The sequence below is a fragment of the Gouania willdenowi genome, chromosome 4 (assembly GCF_900634775.1).
Source record: "Gouania willdenowi chromosome 4, fGouWil2.1, whole genome shotgun sequence".
Lineage (NCBI taxonomy): Eukaryota > Metazoa > Chordata > Actinopteri > Blenniiformes > Gobiesocidae > Gouania > Gouania willdenowi.
In genome coordinates this window covers 24,860,588-24,885,034 of record NC_041047.1, presented here as the reverse complement: position 1 = coordinate 24,885,034, position 24,447 = coordinate 24,860,588, and the positions used below count along the sequence as shown (strand labels likewise).

The 24,447-nt window shown below is 37.6% G+C and overlaps 1 protein-coding gene across 1 annotated transcript; it reads right to left on the bottom strand.

The window, feature by feature from the left end:
- Nucleotides 1–540: 540 nt before the first annotated feature.
- On the bottom strand, nucleotides 541–4,065 carry jun (Jun proto-oncogene, AP-1 transcription factor subunit). The gene has a single exon (XM_028445485.1). It carries the CDS (start codon nucleotides 3,745–3,747, stop codon nucleotides 2,767–2,769), a length of 981 nt encoding a protein of 326 aa, XP_028301286.1. The 5' UTR covers nucleotides 3,748–4,065; the 3' UTR covers nucleotides 541–2,766.
- Between the last annotated feature and the right edge of the window lie 20,382 nt (nucleotides 4,066–24,447).

Here is a 24,447-nt window from a genome sequence, read left to right as displayed (position 1 = left end):
TGAAAAAACTAAATCTATGATTTTAAGCTCAAATTAAAAGATGAAATCAGTATCAACTTTGAACATAAGTATAGCAGGTAACAGAATTAAAGACAGAGGGGAAGTTATTTAGACTAATTGTAGTTATTGATGACAAAATGTTGTGGAATAGTTATATTGATCAGACAGTGTTAAAGATGGGCAGAGGAATGGCAGTGGTAAGACACTGTAATAATTTTATACCAAGTTACCAATCAACGACTAATTCAGGCTCTAGTTCCCACACATATTAAGGTGCAGACATCTGGTCAAATGCAACACAAAGCAATTTACACAAAGTAGCACAAAATAAAGTGGCTTTCATAACTCTGAAATGTCCAACATGAAGGCATAATCAACAAATCTGGTCAGAAATCAAAAGTAAATTATTACTTATCAGTACCTTTCATGAAAAAAAAAAAAAAAATCATTATTCATAAAATCCTCCAAGCAATCTTTAATAAACTCACATTATTTTCTGATGAACATCAACATTGTACTTGACAGGCATCAGAGGTTTGTTTACGTTTGGCATACTATGAAGAAAATAATGTTAAAAGTTCTCACTGATGATTAAGTTATATTATTGTATTGTGTTATATAATGATCCCAACGGGTTAGAAGGAGAGTTCTGTTTTTATTTATTTTGTTGGTCTATCCAGTTTTTTTTTTGTTTGTTTTATGTCTTGTTTATTTTCTGAAATCAAATTGTAGATAATAGAGCTGCTGTATGACAGGACTATGAATGTTATTGAATTGTATTGTCTTAAAGATAAAACCTCGGGAAAAACAATTACTGCATTTCTGCTGTAACTATGGATTCGAATAAATAAACAAATAAACCACAACCAGAAGTCTCAGTTTCAGACCAGTCCTTTAACCAATAGCGCCCTCTGGTGTTGGACCATGTGCATGCGCAGTACCAGCTGTATTCTCACCATGTGCCCCCCAGTGGTTTATGACACTTTTGGCCATTTGTACCACTTAAACCTTTTCATTATGCTCCAAATAAAAAAATAAAAAAATAAAATAATACAAAGCCATCTTTTTATGTTTATGTGTCATCAGGCTCCACTGAACCTTCTCCCAATGCCAAGTCTCACACTAGCAACTTGTAGTTTAAGATATTCATTTTTTTTTCTGGTTTATTGTTGAATTTCGACTTCTCGTTTTAATTTGTCTTCAAAATGTTGAGCCAAAAAGGGTTATTTATGGTTTGATGATAATGTTGGGTTCAGATTTATCTAGGACATCAAATAACTTTATTAGTTCCACAATTAATACATTTTGTATTCTATTCTGTATCGTGCATTACATTACACATTGTTTTATGTATTGACATTGTGTTTGTTTCAATTTGTAGTGTCTTTGAGTTTTTTGAAAAGTGCAATATAAAACTTCTATATTATTATCCTAAAATGACTGGGAAAATTGCCTTTAAATCATGGACATTAATTAATAAATATTTTCAAGTAGCCTTAACAATATGCTCATGTACCCTGGGTTGTGAATGACTACCTTATCTGACTTCTGCTGTTTGGTTTCCATAGCAGACTGGTAAATAAACTGTTGGATGAAGTTAAAAGGCATTCATAGGAAATAAAAAAACTTCGAAACTAAATATTTACTTTTTATTGAATACGATAACAATAATTGAAATATTGTTCAAAATGTCTGATACACACCTTTGTAATCGTACTTCTATAACATTTAATCAGATTAATACAGTCATTAACAGGTGGTTGTAATAATATATGTGTTGCATTTATAAATTCAGGTTTTGATAAATTACAACGTCGACTCTATTACCCTGTTACGAAACACGGTGAGACTTGTAGTTGTATTTGTGCAGTGCACTATGGGTGCTGGGACCTCAAAATACCTTCACCAGTAAGTGATGTTGGCTTGTCAGCTGACACACAATCAGTTAACCTGGATCAATACCAGCACTAATGGAATTTACCTTGAGGTGCTCTGAACTGGCAACTCTAACATGTTGCGACATGTTTTATTGTTTGAGTTCCTGACTGACACACCCACTGTTATTTTCCCCCTGTCAGGCTGACAAAGAACACACAGGCCAGGCAAAGCCCTGCAATCCATCTGCTTTTATTTTCTTAAATATTTGGAGTAGCTTTTGAAGTGCTAAAAAAAAAAAAAAGAGCAAATATAATAAAAAAAAACAATATGCTTATTACAAATGGCAAACATAAGTACTCCAAGTTGATCATATATACATATAATAACAATGAGTGAAACCTCATTAAACAGCTGTAGAAAAAAAACCAAGTAATTCTTGAAGCTTTTCTAACTTAATTTCTTACAATTAAGAAAAGTTGTAACTCAGAGGTCAGGCAGCATTTGTTACAACACGCCCACACACTGGTGGCCCATGGCGGCTACAGGAAGAGAAAGTCTGCGTTGTGGGATCTTCTGATAATACTGCGCTTCTCCTCGGATGGTCATGATGATGAAGTCCATGCAGCGCTGAGTGGAAATCAAGAAAGCTTTAGTTCAGTCCAGCACTCAACGAAACAGAAAGGGTCCCTGCATGTTCCCATGTCCCGGGCTCCGGTCCCTGCTACTGTCACTGTCCAGAGCCCCTGACCGGGAGCCACACTCAGGAACGGTCGGCGCGGCCCCCGATCCCGCTGCAGCCTCCCAAACCTCCTCCCAGTACAGGGACTGGGAGACACAGACCCTCTGGTCCACAGGGAGCGTCTCTTTCAACCACAGTCTTTACTGTCCTCAGAAGGTCTGGAGCTGCTGGGTCAACATGAGCTGACAGCCGCTGTTTACGTGGTTCATCACCTTCTGCTTCAGCTGTGCGACCTGCTCCCGCAACATGTTGGCGGTGGACGCCAGCTCCGAGTTCTGGGACTTCAGGTTCTTTACTTTGTCTTCCAGTCTAGAGATCCGCTCCAGCTTCCTCTTCCGGCACTTGGAGGCAGCGATGCGGTTTCTCATCCGCTTCCTCTCGGCCTTAATGCGCTCCTGGCTCTCCATGTCAATCGGGGACAGAGGGGGCGTCTCGCCCGGCATCTCCGGCACTGTTTGCGGCTCTTCTTTCAGTGCCGTGATCCGAGGCAGCTGGGTGGAGGTGGGCTGGCCGTAGATGGGAAGCTGAGGCGGGGCAGTGGGGAAGGACATGGCAGGGGCAGAGTTAGTGTAGTTAGGTGCCGAGACGGTGCTGATGGCCGGGTTAAAAGTGTTCAAGTCCTCGTAGACCGGAGACTCGGGGCGCATTGAGGCAGTGCTGTAAGCCGTGGCCCCGGCCACGGAGGACACCGGCGGCAGCGCCGTGCTGACCCCGGTCTGTGCAGCCGAGCTGACGGTCACGGTGGCGGTGTTGGGCATGTGCTGGTGGTGCAGCTCAGCCAGGGCTCGGACGAAGCCCTCCGCGAAACCTTCTTGCTCGTCCGTGACGTTCTTGGGACACAGGAACTGGTTGGGGGTCGGTGTGGTGGTGATGATCCCGTTGCCAGACTGGATGATGAGCCGCTCCAGCTCAGGGGAGGCCAGCTTTAGCAGACCCACGTCTGGGGACGTGAGGATGTCGCTGGCTTTGGGTCTGAGGTGAGGTTTCAGAGTACCGCTGGGGTCGGACAGGTTCAGGGTCATGTTGTGTTTCAGGGCTTTGGGGTTGCTGAATCCGTAGCCGGCGTTGTCGTGCTGGGAGAAAGCGTTGAGTGAGTCGTCATAAAAAGTAGTTTCCATCTTGGTATACATAGAAGTAGACAAGAGTCAAGCTTCTACTGAGCAACAGTTCTTCCTTTCTTTTCTTCTTCCTTGTTACTAATGGTTTCCACTCATCCAAACTTTGAGCGCTGGAACCAAGACTTATTTCTATCACCCAGCGACGGCTGTGCACTCAGAGCTGACTGAACACTTCACAGAGCTTTAGTTAAGTTATCCAACAGTCCGTGAATGCCTCTCAGTCCGTCCTGTGTGTCAGTGTGTTCACTCTGAGCGGAGCGGCGTGGACTCAAACCTTATCTGCTGCCGCTGCTCTCTAAAAATAGCAACGACGTCATGACGCAGCCCTCCTATTGGCCGCAGGGCGGGTGGGGGGCGGGGTTCTGCTGATAAACTACGTTACCTAGGAGACCACTAGAAGATTCTCCCTCTCGCGCTGAATTCTGGGATGACGTAATGGTGAAGGGGGGAGCCTAAGCGCGGTGCATTGTGGGATGACGTATGGTTTTTGAATATCGAGTTACCCGCCTTGTCACAGTACGACACATATGGGGCGCTGATTGTAAAGCTGCGCATGCTAAAATAAACAGCAACTGTTTGCAACATTTAGCAACACACCACGTTTAAAAACACGTGATTTTTAAAGTTACTTTTGACCAGATTTACTGCAGTATTTGTGATATCTCTTTTCTTTTCTTCTTTAGGGGCAATGTTAAATCTAAATCTAAATGGTAATTATTAAATCTACATCTACATGTTAAATATAAATGTTTAATATTAATCTAAATGTTAAATATAAATCTAAATGTTAAATCTAAATGTCAATGTTGAATATAAATGTTAAATCTGATTCTAAATGTTAAATCTAAATGTGACGGGTGAAACTAAATATTTAGCTAATATGCAAATTCATCAGAAACACCAACATAAAAACTCATTCAACATTTAGATTTATATTTCAAATTTAGATTTAACATTTAAGATTTACATTTAACATTTAGATTTTAGCATTTAGGATTTACATTTAACATTTAGATTTAACATTGACATTATATTTTTACAAGAAAAACCATCTCAAAGTTCACCAGTATTGCTGTACATCTGGTCAAAAAGTAACATAAAAAGAAATTCATATATGTTTTTTAAACGTGGTTTGTTGCTAAATGTTGCAAAAAGTTGCTGTTTATTTTTGCATATGCAACTTTACAATCCGCGCCCTATAGATGCAAACTTGATGGTATTTAACTTTTATCTTTGTTTAATATAAACCACTTTTAATACAGTCTCCGTCAGGACTATTTACCTTGTTTGTTCCCATAATGCTAACTAATTATCACATTCAGATTAAAATGGAAATATGTTTGTTTAATACACTTAACAGAGAACAATCCCTTTTTTAGATTTTACAGAATATATTTATATAATACATTTATTTCTCCATTCTTCAAATTCATTCACATAGTTCAAGAAAAATAAGCGATCTTTATCTCATTTGACATTAAGAGACCCTGCAACACTGGAAAAAGAGCACACGGGTGAGAAAATGGATGGATGGTATTAAGAGATACATTTGTAAATTGAAATGTATTTTAATTCATTCTTACGTATTTCATTGATTAGGTTACATTCTAAAATAATAAAATATTTAGGCCTTATTTCTATAAATTTACATGATTGAAAAAAAAAGAAAAATCTAAGGATAAGCATTTTTCGAGAATTACAATAACTACAGCATTACCTGGTTGTGTTATAGTTGTTTTATGTCTTTCCATTGTTGTGAAATAGTAAAATAACAATAAACAACTAATACATGTTAATAACGGAATTATTTTTTGGTTATTTAGGTGTTATGTTATTTAAATCTGATCTTGATTATATTTGTGAAATGTTGTTGTATATTTTTGTCATTTTGTGTGTTGAGTCATTTCTGTTGTCCTTTTATGTATTTTTTTTTTTGGTCGTTTGTTTTTAAAGTCATTTTTGTGAGTTTAATTTTGGAGGCCACACAAAATTCGACAGAGGTTCGCATGTGGCTCCCAGGCTGCCTTTGTCAGTTCCATATTTAGAATCTGTATTAGACCGGACTCAAAACGCTACTCACTTTGTTGTTGTTGTTGTTGTTGTTGTTGTTGTTGTTGTTGTTGTTGTTGTTGTTGTTGTTGTTGTTGTTGTGTACATTAGGTAAAATCGCTACTCCTCTGTTATTCGTGAACAGATCTGGCTGAATTTTGGTAGGTATAATCTATGGATGTGTACACATCGATGCTCAGAGCCCGATTTTCGATTTGGGGCCCAGGGGGTCCTAAAGGGCCCCAAAAGAAGAAAAAAATGAAAGTCGATTTCTTGTTATTTACGAGTTAAATATTACAACGGTTGGTGGTACCGAATCATTGGAACATACCAATGTATAAATGGGGCCCATTTCCCCGTACGTGTCACGGGGGAGCCAGGGGTCCCCGGGGAACCCATTTTTCAAATAACTACTCGTCTGTTAGTTCGGAATGCAGTTTGGTATGAATACTCTATGAATGAATATGATGAGTTCCGGTAATTTACAAATTTATGGGAACATAGTGGTGTGATATTGTATTTAAAAGGTAATTCAACGTAGATTACGATTATGTCTAGCACAATTCAATTAGGGGCCCGGGGGCCCACCCCCTTTTTTCACCAATTTCTATTAAAGTTGTTTTCTCATTTATTTGTGAGTCAAATATTGTGCCAGTTGGTGGGACTGAATCATTGACACATACCAATCTATGAATGGGGCCATTTTTTTACTCGGTGAAACCGAGTCATTTGACTGAATTCTTGAGAACGTGGTACTTGCCATTCAGCGCAGAGATGTTCTGCGGGCCCGGCCGTAGTTCGTCCAATATGGACTTTTCTGTGTTTGTACTTGCTATTGAAGCATTTCTATATTCTGTTTAAATTCTTTTTAATTTTTCTTTTGAGGAAGTCAACTTTTAGTATTAGATCAACATACATTCAGCAAGAAATGGATTAAAGCTGAAACATTTTTCCTCTGCCTTACTTTAGGTCATCTGTAGAGACTTCAAAAACACATTTAAGACATTTTATCACAGCTACCATTACAAAAGATAAATTTACAGACTTCTGTTCATGCCCATAAAGATCAAGTGTATTTCCTATTACCTTTGTCAGGGTGTATAAATGGTGGAGTGCAGTCCATTGTCCTCTGGCCTATGGTCAGAAATCATGTGGCGTTAATGGCAGGAGGCTAACCCAAGTTCTCTGCACTCACACTGTCTGGGTCACTTTCTGCCCCTCCAGCTTTACTGCCCGCTCTCTCCACCATATCCAGGCTAAATATGTCCCCCCTGTGTGACGTGTAAATCAGTCCCCTGGCGCTGGCTGGCTCTCAGAGGCTCCTAAGGAGGATGAACTGGACCATAAAGCACTTCTACAGTCAGACTTTTTATGATTGCTTGTCTTTATGCACTGTTGTACGTGTCAAACTGTGGCAGGTAATAAAGTCAGATAGTTACCTTTATGGGTCTGGTGCTGTTTTTTTAAATTTTTTTTAATCTTAAATCCGTTAGATAATGGGAGGCTTCCTTATGATTAAGAGATGATACAGACAAGCCAAGGTTAGACTTTAACATAACATTGTATCACACTGTCACTCTTTCAGCTTCTTTCATTGTCATTTTATTCACTTTTTCACTGTTTTCTGATCATCACTTGAGTTAAGAAAAAAGTAGTTGGGTTATTTTTTAAATTTCAAATGTCCATCAATAATATTTTTGGATGTACTCTTTAGTAAAACATAGTCCAAGCTTGTGTTTGCATACACAAACACACAGTAAAACTAAAACAAAGATGGGGAAAAATAACAAATACTAGCCTACTTCAAAATGGGCACCTGCGGCTCTCGGTCTAATTTTCTGCAGCCCCAAAGCAAACACTCAAAATTGCTCCAAAAACACAGTATATTACAGAATAATACACAAAATGAAAACAAAAACACACAAAAATGCACCAAAAACACACAAGATGACAACAACATTACAAAATTAACAGAACAAAATAAAAAAATATAAATTGACAAACCTCACAAAATAACAAAATACACAAAAGGACTCCAAAAACACAAAACATGAAAACAAAAACAAACAGTACGACTCATATACACCGAAAAAAATTAGAGAAAATGACAGGAAAATATACACAATGACAACAAAAACAGTAATAATCAGATTAGTCATTATTCTAAATAATGACATGCATGTTGATAATGTAGTCCTCAGATCTATCAGGGAATACTAAATGATAATTAAAGTAAGTGAAATAAGAACAACTGGTTTTAATTTGGTTTTGTTTTATGTTTTTTGTAAATACAAAATCAATCAAATAAATTACTGATGACATTATGAATACTTGCTCTACACTGCTTAACTGGTCTGTTTTCATTGAGCAAATGCACAAAATATAAAGACTGTAATGTTACACAATATAATCAAATCTCACACAGGATTAGGTGTTGGTGCTTTTTATTTCTACTGGCCACGTACGTTTTAGTGTTACATTATATTGTTGACTATATAAAAGTAAGAGTTTGTTCCATTTTAGCTGCATATTGCTGACCTTAAATCACACAATAACTTTCTCCACATTACGTCCTCTTTCACTTCAGCCTTAATGCTGATCTTTGTGTTTCTATTGCATCTTCTTCCCCTCCTGTTTCAACTTTCACTCCTATTAATTTAAAGATAACTATTGCACTGGTTTTTCTGCTGCACTGGATCCTCAGTGTTTCTCCCACAAACTCCGTCCCAACTCTTATCTCTCTACTCTTCCTCTCTTGTTCTCCGTCGTCCCTCTTCCTCCCTCATCTTACTCCTATCAGTGGCCATACAGGCTGCAGGATTTCCCCTGCCATGGAAACAGGCAGTGGCCCCAGGATTGTTTTGTTTCAGGACATCTCTTCAGCAAAATCTCAGATGTTTTTTTTTTTGGTATGTGTTGGTTCCAGTAAGGTAAACCTGTCCACTACACTCAGAGCTTGTAGTGCATGTTTATGTCAATTGCAGGTTGAACGAGAGACTGTTTAAACCCTTGTGCACACTCAGTGTCCCACATGAAAAACAAATCTGAAGTTGTGTGCGTTTTGTGCATCTGACTGGATTAAAAAACACAACACGGGAATCATCTTTCGAACATCTCATATGATTTAAACAATTACATTTTTTGCAACATGCAATTGTTATACAAACAAATAGATGAGGCAAATAGATGAATTTAGAATTGAATTTTATTCAATTCAATTGACTAATTATCTGCCGAAAGGGTGTAGGTTGAAGCAAAAGCTTATACACACCCATCTCATCACAAAAAACAAAACAAGGCTCTCAAAACATTTTCACCCCCCCAAAAAGAAACTAATTTTACTATTTTTACAACACACATTCAATACCGTATATATTCTTCACAAAGTTATATATATATATATAGAGTTAGTTTATACTGTACATGCACATCAAACATATATACATAAGTACACACATATACACATTCACGTGCATGTATGTATAAGTGCTAAAAAGACATTTTCTGCTCTATGCTATTTATTAACATTCCTGACACAATATCATGATATTCAAGATAATACCAACATTTTATTTTGATTATGTTAAAGACAACAATTGAAATAATGATAAAGTCGGCAAAAATCACACTTAAATGCGCAATCTGGACGAAACATTGTGGGGGTAACTAAGGTACCAACCCTACATAACTGGAGTCAAATTTATTTACGATTGGTAAAGTACGAACCGATATATGAAAATTTGAAATTTTGGCAATGATGAGAGATAAGGATTTTTATTTTTTTTTATTTTTAGTGTTTATTGTTTATTGTTATTTGTTTATTATTGTTCCAGATCCGTTTCAAAGTTTACTTGCATCATCCATGGAGCAAGGTTTACCTTTTGTTAAAATGTTGTCAAATACCGTTGATGTAATCCTACTCAGATAAACAAACAAATAAACGGCGGTGTAAATCTGACCTCCTGGTAATAAAGAAGTGCAGGTAATAAAGAAGAGAACCAGAGTTCTTCTTTGCCCTCTGTAACTGTAACTGTAGCTGCAGTTATCTAACTCTGATTACATCAGATTGAGGGATCAGATGATGCTGCCTCTCCGTGCAGAGATCAAAGTTTCCCTCTCCTGTCCGTCGGTGTCTGCTCTGTGATGGACTGCTCCCAGATGTAGGGTGTACCCTGCCCTGTTGGCTGAGAACTCTTCTGCAGCCTCAAGCACAATTAATGGCTGTAAAGACTAGACATCATCAGAGTGTCCTGGTTTTTATGCACCTGTGACCTGAATCACTCAGTGGACACATTAAATATTACCAAGTGTAGATTGGGAATATACAAAATACATCCTATAATTTGGCGAGGTATAAAAACAACAGGTTTTATGGCTATTTATTGCCTCAGCCATGACAGTTTTCCTGATTGATTTGTTAATATATGTACTGATCAGTGTGTAACTGCTGGAAGTCTGCAGCTGTGCTGAGCTTGCATTTTCTTCTGCTAATGCTGTATGCTGTCTGGACTGTGTGGGTTGTATAGGTTGTCGCACAACATGGACAACATATGTTTGAATCCTGTTTTCACTGTCAGTACGTGCAGGTACATTTTCCCTGGTTATGTTTTATCCCACAATCCTAAAACATGTATTTTGGGTTTATTGTAATGTTTTATTTGACTGTTGAATGTTAGCATTTTCCAGTGATGTGCCGTGAGCGCTAGGGTTGGGTAGGCAGGGCGTTGCAAATCGAGACCACCAATGTCGACACCAATGACAATTTCATATGTTTCGGCTGTTAATCTAACAAAATCAACATCGTAAAACACCATTAAAGAAACAAACAATTATTTAATATAGCCTCCATACTCTCCCAACAAGATATATCTCATGACACAACAGCTCATTCGTTGTTTGTGTTGGAAACAGAGAAACACGGAGAAAACGACAGCAACAACAACTCAGAACAACCTCAGTGAGGCACATCCACAAAGTCATTCCTTCCTTTTGTACCATTCATTGTGGAAAGTACCAACAATGTTCTGACCATACCTTTGCTGAAGGTCTGCTAGCTCAGGTATTGGTCTACCATCTTTTAAAAGCTGTCGTTTTTCCTCAAAAGAAAATTTCTTTATTGTCTCTAGTGCTGTCATCCTGACTGTAGTGTTATCCTGCCCACTAGCAAGAGAACGTAGCAGCAGCCACGCTGAATCAATTCACTAATGCACCGTGAACATACGTATAGCGTTTAGCATAGCACGGTTAGGTCCAAAGGCAGCGCAGAGAGCTACGTAAATGGTTTTCATCTTGGGGAACTGACTGTGAATGCGTAAACACATAAAAACACGCTATGGGAATAGAGGCAGAGAAGCAATGTGCCTTTGGAAGAGGGTGTGGCCTCCTCCTGCCTTACAGCGGAGTGAGACTGTGCAGCGTCTCTGTCGTACCAGGAAATAGCAATGTTTAGTCAGTTCAGTTCAGTTCAGTCCTAAAGTTATTCTAATACCATAATCTACGTTGTTGGACCTTATGTATCATTTTATTCTATCCTACCTGTGTCTAACTTAGTGATTTACACCTGACAGCAAGTCTATCCCTCCATGTTAAAGTGTAATTCACATATTAAAGCACATGTAATCAGTGTTGTATCATATATCATGTAGAACATCATAAATAATAACACTGCTTAATTAGAGATACTGTACTTTCTCAGTCTTTAAGTAACAGGAGGTGCTGAACATTTCAAGCTGCATTTTGGATTTCATCAGTTCATGTTTTGGTACTGCAGCAAAAATGAAGCAGAAAGTGGCCACCAACCTGATTTTATCATTAATTTGGTAAATGGTAAAATAGTAAATGGACTTGATTTTATAGCACTTTATCCCCACACTGAAGCAGTCTCAAAGTGCTTTACATATCAGCTCATTCACCCAATCACTCTCACATTCACACACCAGTGGGACAGGACTGCCATGCAAGGCGCTAGTCGACCACTGGGAGAAACTTAGGGTTCAGTGTCTTGCCCAAGGACACTTCGACACATAGTCAGGTCCTGGGATCGAACTCCCAACCTCTCGATCAGAAGACGACCCTCTACCACCTGACCCACGGTCGCCCTATTTACAAAAATAAACGATGTGTCGTTGCATTTTTTGGTAGTCAACATTAAAAATGATGTTACTAATAGTTTTTGCAATATTGTATATGTTACACACATTGTGGTTGGTGTGAATCTGGAGACGTTCTATATATTTAATTAGTCATTAGTATTTAAATTAAAAAGAATACTTGATGAGTCAAACCACCACTAGAAGGTACTTTAAATGTATCTCTCTTTTTTGTAGCAAAGTGACAGTGTTCACTTAAGTCTTCAAGGTGCAGCCATTTCAGTTCAGTTATTTACTTGTTTGTGCTCTGTTTGTTTATGTGAAATATTTTTGTAAAACCCTTTTATCAAAATGAGAAAAAATGTCAAAGCTAATTTTGCTCATGTTTTCTTCTTTATACATGTGTAAAGTGTCTTTGTCGGTATTAGGGATGTAACGGTGTGAACATTTCACACCACGCTTATAGTGACCAAAATAATCACGGTTATTGGTATACCGCTGTATTTTTAAAATGTCTTCAAAATGTTGAAAAAACACTGATAAATTGAAATAATTTCACCAAAATGTATATTTAAATAGATTTGTTATATATTAAAGTCTTAACAAAAACAACCTGAACAAAACACTGCAAAGTATAAAAACTGTGCAAGATAAACATTAAATACAGTAAATAAAGACTTATCAAAACTGTGCAACATTAACAATAGTCACATCAAAAATGCAACATTTACAATAACCACAGTTAAAAAATTGTTTTTTTTTCTTCATAAAAACGATTTAAAATAAACATTATAGTAAAAATAAAATAAATTAAAAAAAAATCTCAAAGTAAAATAAATAAATAAATAAAATAAAAAACCATCAGATAAAAAAAGTGCAGGTGTAATTTCACATTAAGTAAACTTGAATAAGTTTATACCACTACTACCTTTATTTTTTTTAAAAATGAAATACAGCAAGAAAGTGTTAGACACTCAGTGAAGTCACTGACTGTGAAAAAAAAAAGAAAAAACATCTCCGACAGGCAGAGACATAACGTTTTCTACTAAACACCACGTCTGAACGAACCCACCTTTACCACAACTCTGGTTAATAAGTACAAAGTGTGTGTGTGTGTGTGTGTGTATATGTGTGTGGCCACTAGTATAACGTCCTACCTCTGCCATGTCTTCTTAATAATATACCATAATTTTGTGTTGAATACGCAGACACAAACATTAGTTATGGTGTTTACATGCATCAGATGTTAGTTAGTCTAAATCAAATAAAACGACAATAAAATATTTGTATTTCCTAGAGAAAATGCAGGTGCTGGCACATGTCATTGACATTGCATTAGCATTAACATAGCATTAGCATAAGCCTAGCATTATCAGTAACATAGCATTAACATTAGCCTAGAATTAGCCTAGCATTAAGTAAGTAATATAGTAAGTAATATTTATTTATATAGCACCTTTTACAGACAGGAGTCACAAAGTGCTTCACAATACATACAGTGCATACAATACAATACAAATTACAGTTACAGTCACAAAAATATGATGGTCATAAAACAACCCTTTATCACTGGAATTTAAAATGCTTTCTGAAACAAATAGGTTTTCAGTTGGCTCTTAAAAGCATCAACGGAATCAAGCAAACTAGCATCAGCATTAGCATATATTAGAATTGGCCTAGCATTAGCATTTGCTAGCATTAGCCTAGTATTAGCATTAACTTATCATTAATCTAGCTGTCACTGCCCAATACTTTCATGGAGCAGATCCTTTCAATGCATCACTTCCTTCACTCCCAATCCTTACGACAATGCTGCTGGGACATGATGTTTGAATATAAACTGACCATACAACATTTGTTAAATATTTCAATAGTACACATTTAAATATATGACTGTTTTGTGGTATTTTTATTTTTAATTGTTAATTAAAACAAACAAACAAACAAACAAAAAAATGGATAAAAACACAATACACAACATTGACAATCAAAAACCAAACAGAAAATAGGATAAAAATCAAAAATAAACCAGAATTCACTCAAAATATAAATGTCTGATTTTTTTTAAAAAAGCAGGGTTTCAACCTTTTAAATAGTACACAAACTGCCGTAAAATAGGCCGACCGGATGGAGACGCGTTTCGTGCATGCGTAGAAAGGATCTAAAAGGATCCGCTCCGTGAAAGGATTGGGCACTGACACTAGCAATAGCATTAGCTAAAATTAGCCTAGCATTAACCATCAGACAGCTGAGTATTTTAAAAGTTGAATGGTTGAAATCTGTTAAAGAATGGCTGATCAGCTGAAGTTCAAATTTGAAGCTGTTCTTAAATCACTGAAATTTCTAATTGAAACAAATGGGGACATATTTTTGTCAAAAAATGTATAAAAAAAAAAATGACAAAAGTTACAAATCACAAAAGTACAAGCACTCCCGTAGTAAAATTTTTGATGACGGAAGAAAAAAACACTTTAACAGGTCATTATTTCGTGTTCATGTAACCACAGTTAGTCATGAATTTTTCAGACACTGCATCTTACCTCCACGATATAAACAATAAATTGTTTTTAATAGTAAACGATTATTTATCATTATGAAAATTTTATTTTTTATTTAAAAAGAACAATATTTAGATTATTAGATCATTTATTTGATGTTTCCAAGTTTGTCCCACAACAACGTTCATGCTGTACTTCCCCAGTGTTTTTTACTTAATGCACAAACAGCAGCCATTATTATAATGAATAAAGAAAGACGCTGCTAATTGTCCCCATCCCTCCTCTGGATTTACAGCCTGGTATAAAAGGATGATTCAGTGTGTGTCTGATTATTATACGCACTCACACACGCTCTCTGAATCTCCCTGAGTGATGTCTCTTTGTTCCGCCCTTCACCAAAGTGTAGAATGATGCCTACTTTTTGACAGGGTGTTTTCAGACACTGCTTTAATTAATTTGCCCCATAAAAAATCAACCATGATTCCCAGCTGCCTCTCGGACACCCTCGGCAAGGAAAGACTTTATTAGGTTTGACAATTAATCGTCGCTAACTACCCAGACTAATCACACGTCGGATTTATAGTTCAGAATCCTATGGTTTATCGATTGGCTCTCCCTCATTTCACCCCTCTATGCACAACGTAACTCACATGGGGGAGGACAATGACATCATTGGACGAGGGTTGGGCACCATGGAGATTCTCAGATTTGAGCTCTTCTTTTTGAGGCTGTAGATGTTTATTTGTCCTGCCTGTAGTGAGAGCCCTCCTTCAGTTAGAGGGGTTACATAGAGCAGGATTTGTATGTTTGTAGGGCTGCTTGTCTGCAAGCACTTTTTATTTGTTGTCTCAGAGTAATTCAATCTATGAGAGTGAGTCTGGGCCTCATTATGTAAATGAAATAACCTCATCTAAAGAGAAAGTAGAGTGAGCCTCAGCAGGACTCTCATAAAGAACGCACGCGCACGCGCACACACACACACACACACACACTCGTGCGCACACACACGCACACAGTAAATGGCCTGCCTAACTTGACACTGCCTGGTGTGTTGTGCGTTCACGTGCAGTGTGTGTATATGTGTGTGTTTGAACTCTCTGGGGAACCTGTACTGGTCCTCAGCTGGCTGAATTCGGCCTGTAACAGGAGGGAGAGTGTGTGAGTGTGTCACCAGGGAAAATGATCGATAGCTATTAAAACCCACCAGTGCCTCTGTCCAGATGGAGCACTGAGTATGTGTGTGTGTGTGTGTGTGTGTGTGAGAGCGTGTGTGTGTGTGTGTGCATTTACTGATTTTAGTCGTGATCAAGTACTGTGTTTATACAGGTGGGACACTATAAGGTAGCAGTGCTAACCTGTTCCACTTCATTTACGCCCGTGTGCATGGGGGACCCTCCCCAACTACCCCTCGGTGTGCGTTTTAGTGCGTTTCATGCTAAATTTTGTGTGTTTGTCTTGTTTGTGTGAGCGAGTGTGACTGGAAAGTTGTCAGCCTGTGTTTGGACTTGCTGGTTATTCTAGCTCTGGCTTTTCAGAGGCAATAAAACGGTGTGTAGAAGGTGGAGGAGGAAGAGAGTGACAGGACTGAGCGATTGTTTTGAAGTCGAGCTGCAGTTTGAGTTTGAGTGTGAGAGCGAGAGAGGCCGAAAAGGGGAAGAATGGACGCTTGTTCTTTTGCATTTACTGTAGAGAACACAAACATTGGTTTGACAGAAGCACAAAACACATACAAAGTGACTCGGGCGTTGGTTATTCACTATTACTATTATTTGGATAAATGGTTCATTATTTAATTGCTTCATAAACTTTAAAAATATGTGAATAAAAAATTGTCGTAATTGTCAAAAAAAAAAGCTGCACTCCTTTATGGCAAAGAAAGGGTTATCTTTTTTTGTTTTTGTTTTTTTCTATTACCTAGCTGCTACCAACTAGGGCTGGGCGATATGAACCAAAACTCATATCTCAATATTTTTTCTGAAAATAGCGAAATCCGATCTAAATCTTGATAATTGTAATTTTAATAAAGTCTGACCAGAAAGACAATTCTGGGTTAAATTTGCTGATTCAAAATGTCGCACAGACACATTCATTAACAAACTGTTGATTTGGTTTATCAATGAAGGACCTCGATCTAAGATGTCGGGCTTCTATGTTGTGAAATACAGACATTTTTGGTTGTAAATGCTCAATATTAAATATTCACAGGTGGCCATATTAGATTTTCATATATGGTCATGCCAGTCAAGGTTACTGTCAAATAGGCATCATATTTAGAATCCCTGAGGTTGAGAAATGTGTTTTTAATTTTAATTACGTGACTTTTGGTTGGCTAGTAACAGAAAAACATGTTTTTGGGTGGCCACTATTTTGAATTGTCCAATATGGCAACCCTGTTGACAATTGGCTGCGGCTCACGCCAGATTTGAATTCTGCAGGTCAAAAACTGCAAGTATGCCAAATTACATGCTTGTAGACAAATTAGCTCAATTCCTCCACTAACAGACTAGACTACTATAAGAGACAGCATGTGTGAGTGAGTTCTGTAGTGAGGTTTGTTTCAGAGGAAGGTCTGGGTGAATATATCTTGAATCTCTATATATCGCCCAGCCCTACTACCACAATACATTTTTTTATTAGATAGAAAGATACGCCAAAAAGAAAGGGAAAAGGTTGAAATTGCTCTTCAAAAGTTTGTGTTCATCTCCACCATAAACACTCTATTATTGACATTTTCAGAAAAATGTTCACACATTGCATTGTGGGATGTGGAGTCCCGTTAACTGAGGTAAGAATACATCTATGGACCCGTGTGTCCACGACTCCACATCCCACAATGCAATGCACGTAAATGTCAACAAACTAAGTCTTTTTGGTGAAGATGAGAACAAAATTTAAAGCTGCAATTTCTACCTTTTTTTTTTTTTTGGAGCAAATGATCTTTGATTTATTGATTAATATGAGGCCTACACTATGGATTTATCTGATAAAAATGTTCCGTGATCGATGCTGATAGGATCACAACACATTTTAGTTGTTGCTCAAGCAGCTTTACAATATGGAAGAGTTCACACATGAATACAGTAGCTTTGTTTTCCTACGCTGCGCTAACTACTACTGTAACAACAATCTTTCCTTGTAGGTTTTCTACAGCTTCATTCCAGAAGGAGGATTTTTTGTGTCCACGCTCAGAGTTGCACTAACTCTAAACTCTCAAAGTTCAGTGTTTTTTGGGAGCTGCGCTGTGTATTGTTCGTAGCCATGGCAACAAAACTGGGAATTAACAAGATTAAACTAACTCTAGGTTGATTCAGGAGAAGGTCTGCCAAACTAACCCCTGGAAAGGATTTCTATTTTTATTTTTTTGTTTTGCCCTGCGACGTTACCATGGAGTGTTCCAGTCTGGAAAATACAGGAGTTAGTGAAGCAGGCTCTTCTTTTCCTTAATGCCTGCACCTTGTTTTCATGTTTTATCATCAGGTATCTAATGTTAACCCTCTGAGAAGAGATACTTTATAGTGTATGAACAACATATATCAAACTCATCGTATCTTTGGTAAATATCAGTCTCTTGTGTTTTGTGTGTTTAAGAGTAAGCTGGGTGAGGCTGAAGAAAGGAAGCAGCACTACGTTGTTGAGTGACAGTAGTTTCAGTTTCACAGCTTTAACTGTGTGTGTGTGTATCTAAAGTCAACAATAAGAAGGAAGGCTGTACTATGTTGGTTTGTTCATTCTTTTTCATTTTTCTCAGTCTTCGTCGATCACACTTTTCATTCTCAGGGCGTGTCCTCTGTTGATACCATTATAACCATTTACTAATAAACATGTTGGTTGTCCTGTTGCTATGCCAACCGGGGAACAAATATTTAGAGCTATGTGGCACCTTCCACCAACATTCCATGATCTGCTGTTTTGGAAATTTCTCCTGTCAAGCATCAATCCATCGCTCTGTTACTCCGTCTCCACCAAAGTGTAGTTTGTCCCCTGTCTTCCTCTCTCTCCCTCTCTCTCTCTCTCTCTCTCCTCTCTCTCTTGTGATCAGATAAATGAACGTTTGTCTTGTGGTTAAAAGAACTTGAAACAGTGTTTGTTAATAAGCGGGTTTGTCTCACAGTGAGGGATGAGGCAGATCTGGAAGATTATATGCTTGGTCAATTGACTGTGACCCACAGGTGAACGTGACAGATGACAAGTACTCACGTTACTGTAACTGAGTCGCTTTTATGGGTACTTTTTTGAGTATATCTCTAAATCAGTATTTTTACTTGTACTTCAGTAAGTTTTAAAAGAAGTCAAGTAGGTAATTACATTTCTACACCAAACCGTTATTGAGTAAATGAATCCATATGTTCTTGCTCGTGCCATTTCTGATCAGCTTTCTGACCCATCACTTTATTGGTGTTTCTACCTATTGTGTTGTTACCCACATGGTACATTTGGCATGGCACTGTTGTAGAGTTCTTAAATATTTCATTGGTGTTATTTTATTTAAAAATAATTATACATTTTGACAAACCTTTTATTTTATACAGATGCCTTTGTGGAAAATAAGTTAAATTCCAATTGTGCAAGATTTGGTTTCTTCCTTTTTAAGTTTATACATGAGATGTTTACTGTATGCAAGGGAACCATGGAAAGATTTATTACCAACCATAAATGTTTTTGGGTGAAAGAAACTAGTAACTTCTACTTTGAATACTATTTAATTGAACTACTTTTTACTTGTACTTGAGTATTTTATGTATGACTTACTTGTACTTGTACTTGAGTAGAATATATCACTACTCTTTAGACGTCTGCTGTGGCTAACATGTGCAAGTCAAAAGTAATCAATCACTCCCTTACACTGATTCCTTTCACAATAATACTATTTTATTGTACTGTGTGTAATTGTGCAATAAAAGCATGTGTTTTCCCTCAAAAATAAAACAGAAGTCCAAATTGGATGGAGAAAATCAATGGCTGCATGAGTATCCATGTGTTTTTGTGATGTAATATTTAAAAAACAAAAGTGATTTATTTTATTTGTTTGTTTTTCTGTTTTGGCAGAAATGCTGAAAAGCTTGGTGCATCTTCATCCAAATGTCTCTCTGGGTCCTCTCGGCCTCCTGAGAGCTGACAGAGTTTCAGCTTTTTGTGGTGGAAATATTAGGAGCAGAGAGTAACAAACAACATTATTCTAAAATCTCTTCCAGCTTAACTTGAGGCATCACAACTGATTCCCACTCACCACACCAGTGTCCTGGACTGACTCTGTGGTCTCGCCTCAGTTGACAATGCCTGCTTACCTTACTATGGAGGTGACTAAGGAATAGTTTGGGGATCTCATACATATGTAACCTTTTACAGTTCTCTCCTGTTAATATAAAAGAGCAGCAGCTCTATTTTGAGCTCATCCCTGTTGGCTGAACTCCTTACCCTGTCACTCTGCTGAGGAGGCTCTTTTTGCTCACGTCTTTATGAGAGATCCATAACTCCCAGCAATTTAGTTTTCAGAAACCAGAAACGTATTTGTATAAAAGCATATTCAAGCATGTTTGCTATGTGATGAACTGTTGCACAAAGGGAGCAAGCCAGTTGAATTATAACAAACTTGTAAATTGGTCAAGTCTCATTTTATATACAGTGAAATAGCACAATTAATTAGCTGTTCAGGTTTCTTCTTAAAGCTGCTGGACACATCTTTTTTTAATCAAATAAATCCACAATATCGCTCTCATTGATCATTTGTCAAAAAAAAAAAAAAAAAAGAATTAAAAGGTTGAAATTGCTGCTTGTTTTCATTTCCAACATAAAAACACAGTTTGTTGATATTTTCATGCATTGCATTGTGGGATGTGGAGTCGCAGACACGAGTGCATAGAAGTGTTTTAATTAAATTCTGATATTATAGGGAATGCAGAATTAAATAAAAACACTTCTATGCGTCAGACTTCAGGACTCCACATCCCACAATGCAATGCATTCAAGTTGTGAAATGTCAGTGTTTACAGTGGAGACCAAAACAAACTTTCGAGCGGCAATTTTGACCTTTTCACCTCTATTTTTGGAGTAAATGATGTTCATTTCATTGATCTATGAGGCCTACAGTATGATTTTACCTAATTGAAAAATAACCCCCGGTGCTATTGGTACGTTTACTGAAGTACACGTATGTAGCGCCTTAGGGCGGGGGTTAGGTTTAGGGTTAGGATTAGGTTACAACCCAATATTGCAAACATTTTTAGGGTTAGGGTTAGGGTTCGGTTTAGTCTTGGATTGGGTTTGGATTAATGGTTAAGGCTTCACAATGTATTGATCAGACAGGTTTATAGTGTCTGCATCACTGTCTTTGCTGGCAAAGATCAGCCATTCTCAACTGGTGGGTCGGGACCCAAAAGTGGGTCGCAGACCAGTACTGGGTGAACCATGGACAGCTAGTCAAAAATGAATAAATATTTTATGTCTCTAATGTTGGATTTGTCTTTTATTTTGAAAGAAACTTTTCTTTTGACAGGCATGATGTAAAATGCATGTTTGCAAAGAAAAAAAAAAAAAAAAAAAAAAAATATATATATATATATATATAGATAGATTATTATTTTCCTAAAGATTATATACGTATGTTTTCAACAGCTATTTTGAAAAAAAAAAAAGTGGGTCACGATTTAATGACCGTGGAAAAATGTGGGTCCCAGGGTGAGACCATGAACCCCTGGCCTAGATGCAACCTTACATCTATAGATGTGTGTGTGTGTGTGTGTGTGTGTGTGTGTGTGTGTGTGCACTCTGTGATCAGTGGCTAATTCTGTGGAATGCACTTCCACCATCTCCACTAATCATTAATCCATGTATGCCTGTAAGAATGTTGGTTGGGAGAGAAATTTCCCCAATGGCCCACAGATAGCTGCTGTAAGTAACTAATCCTTTAGGTGAGGTGGCAAGGTTTTATGGAGGCGTGGCTTGACAGAGTCATTAATGAAACTCCACGTTAAGGTCTCTGAACGTTGCAAAGATAGGTGTGCTTCTGTGGAAATTGACTTACAAATGTGTGTGTGTGTAAGTGTGTAGTTAGACTGGTTTTTCAGAGAGGAGTAGAAAACAGTCTCAACCGAAACCAACACTGGTGTGTGCACAGTGCACACGTACACACAGTCTTGTCCATGTTTCACATGCAAATACACACGAGTGATTGATCGAGAGGTTGGATTCCTGTCTGCACTAAAGTCCTCGCTCTATCTCAGAAGGTTAAGAGCTGCGGCCCTTATCACGCACTGGGACTGAGTGTGTACATAGATACAAACCTGTGTGTCTGTTTGCTTAAGCGTATGTGTGCGTCTGTGTCTGTGTGTGAGAAAACACAGACTTGCCCATGGGACTGACTGCTCACGCTGTGTGTTTTGGCTCTGTCAGGCAGACATTGCTATGCTGCGAAGGTCAGGTGTGTGGACCAGAGCTCATATTATGTGTGTATTTGAATTAGGTTGCTGGCCTGAGGTTGTAACCTCAGTGACAAGTTGATGTGCAATTTATTGGCTCCCAGCAGGTTTAATGTGAATTCTTGGGATACTTCCTGTCTTTGCTGCTGAGGGGAATTGGTGATGAGACAGGCCACCATGAGGAAGTTTGAGGCGTACCTTTAAAAATAGAAAGTATCCTTGAGCGATTCTTTGATCACTTTATGATGTCAGGAAGATTACAAGCAGCTGTGGGAATGTAGAAAAACACACAAAAAAACTCACTGTGGCCATACCTCGTCGTCCGCCACCTGTAACTGTTTGCTGCTGGCAGTCTGTGAAATAACCTGAGCCAAGATAAAGGAGGAATGAATATGTGAAAAAGTATGATGTGCACAAGCAAAACTCTTCATTAAAAAATGACAGGGAATTTGTGAGTTAAAAATAAAATTATCAGACAGTGTATCAGTTCCAATTGTCACTGAGCAAGATTTCCAAAGTGAAACATAGGTTTAAATAACTACACTACCTGTAACTACAATCAACATGTGAAAAATAAGCCAACATAAAAATATAGAAGTGACAGTAAACAAATTACAAGTACTCACGTTACTGTAAATGAGTTTGCTTTATGGGTACTTGTACTATTTTTTGTGTATATTTCTAAATCAGTCATTTTACTTGTACTTAGATACATTTTAGAAGAAGTAGTAAAGTATTTGTTACATTTTCTAGACCCAACCGTTACTCAGTAATTAAACGTAATGCACGCAACTTTCTCATTTTTAGTTAATAAAAAATAGTTTCTACTTAGAACCTAATAATTTTATTTTTTTTAATTGAATTCATTGGGTTATTATATTTTTTTTAAAAAAACAATCATACATTTTGAAAAACCTTTTTTATACTGATGCCTTTGTGGAAAATAAATTAAGTTCCAATTGCATAAGACTGATGTTTACTGTGTGCAAGTGAACCGTGCAAGGTTTATTACCAAAAAAATAAAAATAAAAATGTAGAGGGTGAAAGTAACTAGTAACTTTTACATTGAGTATTATTTAATTGAGCTACTTTTTACTTTACTTGAGTATTTCATCTATGACTTACTTTTGTACGTGAGTACAATTTCAATCAGGTAACAGTACTTCTACTTGAGTATATGTCAGTACTCTTTACACCTCCGTATAATACACATTAATGCATGAGACAGTACTGTTAAACACATAGTTATACACAGTCTATGGTGTTTTACTTATGCTAAATGGCTGTGGTTTGTAGGGGGTTAAAAGAGACTCTGGAAAGGATCCAACTCCCCCCACAGTCCCAGGTTACCTGAGGTCAGTCAGAATGTTCCACTGTCTGATTTCTGCTGCTGTCCTGGTTTCTTTTTCCTCGTCTCTACCACCTCTCCAGTTTCCTCATTTGTCTCTCTCGCAGTTACCTTAATGCATTTTAGAAGGGTGTTTTAATAATGAATGTCCAAAATTCCGCCCCCCCTTCTCTCTCTGTCATTCTCTCTCCCTCCTGTTTTAATGTTTGTCAACAACCAAGTAATCCTTTGATATCAGGTCCAGGTTTATCACACTAAAATTACAGAAACTGAAGGTTCTTTTTGCTGTCCCATGTACAGTATCAGTGGTTCTCAATCTTTTTAGTCTATGACCCCCCAAAAAAGGGTTCCAGAGAACAGGGACCCCCACTGTACCTGAAGGTGGTTGAACACAGACATGAACATTGAAGAACAGTCATGTAGAGATAGGGTCATCTATGAGGGGGGAGAACGGGGAGAGATTTTTGCGGTCCATCTATGAGTCAGCAAAAATGATGTTCCATTGTGAATCTGTGATAACCATATTTATTTATTTTCTGAATAATATCCACTTTTATCCAGGAAGTTTATTGATATTTGGGCCATACTATATAGTCATCTTAAAGATGTAAATACTTGTTATAATCAGAAATAAAATAGGTTAAAAATGGTGGAAGAGGTGGTGAAATGGGATTTTAATAACCACAGTAATTGGTTAAAAGTTGCAATTTAGCGTGGGCAAAAACGGACAGAAAAAGTGGTAAAAAGTGTTCAAAGTGTCAATATTGGAAAAATTAGTTGGCTTAAAAGTGTCAGAAAAAAGTAGTAACAATTCGTTTAAACTAGCCAATAACGGGCATGAATCATGAATGAGGTTTAATTGGCATGAAATATGGTGAATCGATGTTAAAAGTGAAACTAATGTGTTGACATATGTGACATTAGGTGGGAAATGTGTTAAAAAGGGTTTTATAAGGGCTGAAAATGTCTTAAAAGTGGAAAAAAAATGTGCAGAAAAGGCATTAAAATGTGGTGGAGAAGTGGCTGAAATGGGAATAATGTAGTAAAAGTTTCTCAAAAGCATCTGGCGACCCCCTCCCAGTGTCTTGCAACCCCAAATAGGGTCCTGAACCTAAGGTTGAGAACCCCTGCCATGTATGACTGAACAACTACAGATGAAAACTAGATGCTCTATCTATTGCATTTATAGGACGGATAAAAAGTGCGATCCAAATGTTTCCCATGGCAGTATAAAGCTAAATCTCATGTGAATTCAATAATAATCCAGGGAATGATTTAGGATGAAGGACTAAACATTGAGAAATCTCACCACT

Excerpts from the sequence above, each read along its gene's own strand:
- jun (XM_028445485.1), bottom strand. The coding sequence starts at position 3,747 with ATGTATACCAAGATGGAAACTACTTTTTATGACGACTCACTCAACGCT.